We start from the raw sequence: 6,150 nt of genomic DNA on the forward strand, positions 1-6,150 counted from the left end.
AGCCGTGTCGAAACTGCCGTGCAGAAATGTCCGATTCCCACTATTTTTAATCATATAAAATTAATCATTTATGTATGGCACTTATTTCTCAAATAAATATATTATACACATTCTAGATTACTACTTTCTCATATATACAAGTAAATTTGTATGTAAGTATACACACACACACATTCATATACACACACAGACACACACACATATATATATATATATGGATCTAGTTTTATGGTAAATTTATTTATCTTAATTTAACTGGATGCTTACCATTTATTAGCAGAACCAAGGAGTAAAAAATAGGTTTAATAATAATATGTTAATAGTTTAATATCAATTAAGAACATTCTCAATGTATTTTAAATATTTGGAAGATTTTTTTATTATTTGAAAATACCAAATACTATAATGAACTACTACATTCACCACTCGTTACATATGCCCATATCCACTGGGAGAATACTATTGCAGAGATCTAGTTGATGGGTACAGTCTGAGTAGATAGCATAGTTTGTTTATACTATGCACATATAAATTTTCAGTAATAGATTATAATATAGCATTTGTGTGACTATATAGTATACATACAATTGTACTGTAAAATGGACAGCTTTATTACATTTTTTATGAGTAATTAAAGCTCCAATTTTAACAACATAAAATATTTAAATATATTTCAATACCTCTTCCAGTACTTATCTCTAATATTATCTGCAAGTGGATACATCTATATGAATATTTTTAAGTCTGTTTTATAACAAGTCTTATTTACTATAATATTCTATATTCTAATTCTAAATTTAACTATCATGTAAACCTATTATTATACATTTTTAATTGTTCACTGCTTTAGTCAGAAAAGGACATAATTATATGTTATTGCAACTTTTATCCTAAAAAAATTCATTTTGTTTTATTATTTTTGAATAAATATTATCTGTAGAAACATGAAATTGATGAAATATTTCAGTATGACTTAAATCATAATTTTTCTTTACAATATGAGATTTTTAAAATATTTAAACATATTGTATGATAGTTATAGGTATATTTTTTATGAATGTTGATCAAAAATTTTATATTCCATTAAAAAATATAAAACTTAATACTACATATTTATTAAGTTATAACTTATAACATAATGGTGATTTAATATTTATTTTTATTTTTATATTACAGTCAGAATAGAGATCTCATGCAGGATATAGCACAGCATACAAGAGTGGATCCCAATGGAAGAATCGTCAAGTATAATAATTTTATTAAACGGGTTCTTACTACGCCCAAGGTGAATATTGTTATTGAAATATTGATGAACATAAACGGATTTCTTTTAATTTTTACATGCTATTTTAGTCTTCAGATTCATTAAAAGAGTGGAATTTAACATTGAGTAATGCACTCATTACAATTAATGGCCGTGTATTGCCACAAGAAAATCTTAACGGTGATAATCACAAATATCCAGCTGGTCATAACAATGATTGGACAGCACAATTACGTTCTTTACCCATGTATAAAAATATAGTTGGTATACAATGTTGGGCTATAGTAACTCCGCATATGTGTAGTTCCAATGTTGGGAAATTCACAAATACTCTAATTAGCGTAGCAGATAACTTGGGTTTTAAATTACCAAAACCGAGAATGTTAGTTTTGGTTATTACAATAATTAATGCAATTATCATCTTACTCAAATACAAAATATGCTATGTTTGATTTATTTATTTTATTTATTTAAAGTTGAAATTATGCTGCTTTTGAAAATATTAAAATTGAAGTCACTTATTACAGACTTAGAGTAGTAAAATACTTTTACTTTAAAAAACTTATTACTTGATCTATAATAAATTATTAGGTACTAACCAATTTATAATGTAATAGACAATAAAATATTGAAGTATAAACTTATTTGAATATTATGTTTTTTTTAGAGGCTCTAACTAAATATAGAGAGAAAAATCATAAACTTCCTAACACTATTGTCATATACAGAGATGGTGTGGGAGATGGACACATATCATATGTCCATAAAGTTGAAGTCGATGTGGTAAAGGTTGGTATCTTTATATTATATAAATAAGTGCCACGTGTATTGTATATTACTTGTAGTGAACGGTTATCGAATAGACTATTCTAAAATCAATGCTTATAACTAAATTTTATATAAACAATTTTCTTTATAGAAAACTTGTAAAGAATTCTATGGGGATGAAAAATTTGGTTTGGCCTTTATTATAGTTAAAAAACGTATCAGCGCCAGATTTTTTTTAAACACTGAAAAGAAAAGAGAACATTATCAAAATCCACCACCTGGAACAGTTGTTGATAGTAGTATCACTGACCCAACTATGTGAGTATATTATTCATCAATACAAATTATGTTCATCAAACATGTACCTACATTTTAGACATTTATGGTTTTCAACTTCTTACAACATTTTTTTTTAATTTATGCAAAAATATGCAAATTACATGTTTATTATAAATGCAACACAATTTTCTATTTAATTAGTTTGAGTTTGAAAATGTAATAAAAGTTTTTCATAAGCTGATTTTACAGCATTTTAAAAATTAAATATTTTAAAAATATATATCATAAGGGGGAAGCACTTTGATTAATGATCTGATAAATACAACTGAATACCTGTTACCTATATAAACACATAATATTAATATAATTTGATACACTAGGATGTAAATATCTTATTTTGTTATGTTGGGATAATGGAAATAACTTTCAAACTAATCTACTAACACAGAGTACACAATTTTATTAGTGCAAAATCTGTTAGAAGCTCCTTAGCGCAAATCAACATTAACATTTTTTTGATAATTTAAAAATAATATTACCTTAATGCATTATAGGTATGATTTCTATCTGGTGTCTCAGCATGTAACCATGGGTACAGTAACACCAACTCACTATAATGTAATTGTGGATACTCTCAATGAAACTGCTACTAAACCAATTACACCCAATATTATGCAACAACTGACTTATAAATTAACTCACATGTACTACAATTGGACGGTAAGTATTAATAATGAATACGTTTATAAACATAAAACCATTTATGAATATTCATAAACTTAATGGTTATTTTTTTTTTTTAGGGCACTGTAAGAGTTCCTGCTCTATGTCAACTAGCACACAAATTAGCATTTTTGGCTGGACAGTCCCTTCAAAGTAATCCAAATCCTGGTTTGGAAGATTTACTGTACTTTTTATAAGTTTTTTCACTGGCCATTAGATATAGACTTGTATCCAACACATTAGTTTTTTTTTTCACTTTTTGGTTAAGGTTATTGTCAAATTTAAATGCACTTAAAATTTTAACTAAATAATTAATTTAAACTAAAATACTAAAATAAAATTTGCTATTTATTAAATCATTGTACAAAGTGGTTCTCAATTAATATTCTGCAACAAAATGTATTATTGTGCCTTTACTGCAGTGATTACTTTAATAGATTTTCACTTTTTTCTTATTATATTTTTAATTTTTTGTGTATTTAATAACATATTACTTAATATTATGTAAGTTAATTTTAACTAATGAGGTTTGTTTGAACCCTTTAAAATAAATCTTTTCCTCGGTTTAAATAAATAATTCTATATTATGCATGTATACTTTTTTCATGTTTATTCTGTGATAACATGTTAAACCTGATACTATTAAAATATTTGGAATGTCTACTTAGCTATTTACATGTTAGAAGTGTTTGGTCATCCTTCAGTTGATATAGAATGTAAATGTGTAGTGAAATAGGAGATAATACACTGCCTTGAAACAACAAATTTTGCCAGAGACATTTGTCAAGGAAGTGCTTAATGCAAATTATAAACAAATAAATATATTATTGATTTTTCTGTTGCAAACCAATTTATTTATATGAAAATTCACAGTTTAACATAATATAAATATTTAAGAATATTGTTTTAAAATTATACCATAGAAATAATTGTTAATTTAATATCATATATTTTAAGAAACAATTAATTAGTTTTTAATTAAGTAAAAATAAGTTTAAAGTTATATTTCTAATATTCTTGATAAAAAATTATTTACAGGTATATTTAATTTTTAAATTTTAAGTGGGATGATGAATATATTGATTTTACAGTATGATTTTTTTTAGCATTTGTGTTTTGAGAATAGTTTTGGAATATAAATTTCATTATGAGTCACATTAATTAAACTTGTAGGTAAGTAATATACAGACATATACAGTAGTACCTATACATTAATATTGTTTTGAATTTTAGTGTAAACATTAAACAACATCATAAACATATATGTATATACATATATATATATATATATATCATGTATACAACTAGAGCCTTTGATGAGAAGAAAAGGCATATTGAATTATATAATATATAAAAGTATATAACATCTATTTATTTTTTAATAATTGATAACTCATTTGTTTATTAACTTAGAGAATGGATCAAATGCTGTAAACCTTTAAATACATATTTAGTACAGGAGTCTTTGTACAATTGTACTATAAATGTGACATAATTTTTTTCATTAAATTATATTCTTTTTATTGATATTTTAAAGTTAAATGATACATACTTATTTTCAGAAAATTTCAGCACCTAAATATTTATATTTGCTAATATATTTGACATTATTTTACTTAATTATTGATTCATGGACAATTATTCCATAAAATTCAACAATTTACTTAAAAATATTTGCATTTATGGTTTTTTTGTTTGTTAATGTTAATAAAACTCATAAATATATATGTTTTTAAAGTCTATACTTTATAAAATCATTCATACAAAAGCTACCACTTTGAGCTTATCAGCGTCTTATCATTATTTTCTTTTAACTTGTTTTGAACACTGTTCTCATTTAATAGTGTAATAAATATAAAAAAAAGTTGTTAGATCGAATCTGTTTTTTAACCCCTAATACAAACCAATATAGCAAAAAATAATTTAGTTTACCATATAAATAATGATAGGTCACTTGTTTTATACTACAATGAATGAAATGACAACAATAATTTGTCTTAATATCAAAATTATACATATTTCAAATATCTTTACATTCGTTACAATTAAGTTAGGTATATGTTTTAAAATTGATAGTCTTTCAAAAATAATAAACTTTCTTTTAAATTTAGTTAACCATACATAATATCTTGATGGCTTGCTTATTTTAATGAACTAAAATGTACTAAATGATAACAATTTGTCATTATATTAGTTATTATTGATCTTCACACATCAAAATTGTAGGTACATATTTCAAATATCTACACATTTATGAAAAATAAGTTATAAAAATTGATAGTCTTTCAAAAATAATGATTTGCTTTTAAATTTAGTTTACCATACATAATATCTTGATAGCTCACTTATTTTAATATACTCAGAATGTATTATGATAAATTTTTTATTGATGGAATTGGACATGTTTAAAATACTTACTAATTATGTTTGATGTCATGATTAGAACTTTGATGTTGTTATAATTAAATTAAAATCTCTAACTATAATATTTATAATATTATAAAACTTAACATTTTGTATGTTTGTATGCAACTACATATGTATTTTACATATTTTACTTATTGGAGGAAAAAAAATTCATATGATTGGCATTGCACTTTATGTTATAGATGATCAATGTATAGACCTATTGGTTTTTTTTTATTCGATTACATTGATATTGAAGCAATAGGCATAATTATAAAGCCTAGATAATTATTAAAAAAAAAAAAAAATTGATTATACAAAATAAATAATAAATACATTTTTAAATAAATTATTTTGTTTTAGTGTACATATTATATATGTATTTGCTCTTTTTTTTATTTGTCTGATTTTAAAACTTTTAAGTTCCTAAGTCTAGCCATTGCCGTATTTAATGAATTTTAATTAATTCAACAACATCTAAGCCCTAGTTATTATAATTTAGTATTTGATTGATCATACCATAATGTTATGAAAAAGTAATGTTCTTTCAAAATCTATTTGATTTTTATGCATCATTTAGCATTATGCTGAAAGCAAAATTTAATCATACACGTTTTTGAAATCAATGTTGTCGTTTTGTAGTGTTCAGAAATTTTATATCTAATATTAACTTGATTCAGACAAAATATAAAAGTAGGTATGTTATTACT

General features: G+C 23.7%; 2 protein-coding genes across 2 annotated transcripts; both read left to right on the forward strand.

The window, feature by feature from the left end:
- The first annotated feature begins 1,156 nt into the window (after positions 1-1,156).
- LOC126549847 (piwi-like protein Siwi) lies at positions 1,157-1,716 on the forward strand. The gene is made up of 2 exons (XM_050200235.1): positions 1,157-1,285; positions 1,354-1,716. Exons 1-2 carry the CDS (start codon positions 1,193-1,195, stop codon positions 1,714-1,716), a joined length of 456 nt encoding a protein of 151 aa, XP_050056192.1. The 5' UTR covers positions 1,157-1,192.
- Positions 1,717-1,884: 168 nt separating this feature from the next.
- LOC114122848 (piwi-like protein 1) lies at positions 1,885-3,435 on the forward strand. The gene is made up of 4 exons (XM_027985621.2): positions 1,885-2,053; positions 2,184-2,350; positions 2,866-3,031; positions 3,115-3,435. The coding sequence occupies exons 1-4, from the start codon at positions 1,919-1,921 to the stop codon at positions 3,229-3,231; spliced, it is 585 nt and encodes a 194-aa protein (XP_027841422.2). The 5' UTR covers positions 1,885-1,918; the 3' UTR covers positions 3,232-3,435.
- Positions 3,436-6,150: the final 2,715 nt, after the last annotated feature.

Source organism: Aphis gossypii, chromosome 2 (assembly GCF_020184175.1).
Source record: "Aphis gossypii isolate Hap1 chromosome 2, ASM2018417v2, whole genome shotgun sequence".
In the NCBI taxonomy this organism is placed as follows: domain Eukaryota; kingdom Metazoa; phylum Arthropoda; class Insecta; order Hemiptera; family Aphididae; genus Aphis; species Aphis gossypii.

Coding starts and splice junctions, on each gene's coding strand:
- LOC126549847 (XM_050200235.1), top strand. CDS start 1,193: ATGCAGGATATAGCACAGCATACAAGAGTGGATCCCAATGGAAGAATC. Junction 1,286..1,353: donor GGGTTCTTACTACGCCCAAG/GTGAATATTGTT, acceptor ATGCTATTTTAG/TCTTCAGATTCATTAAAAGA.
- LOC114122848 (XM_027985621.2), top strand. CDS start 1,919: ATGTTTTTTTTAGAGGCTCTAACTAAATATAGAGAGAAAAATCATAAA. Junction 2,054..2,183: donor TTGAAGTCGATGTGGTAAAG/GTTGGTATCTTT, acceptor TTTTCTTTATAG/AAAACTTGTAAAGAATTCTA. Junction 3,032..3,114: donor ACATGTACTACAATTGGACG/GTAAGTATTAAT, acceptor TTTTTTTTTTAG/GGCACTGTAAGAGTTCCTGC.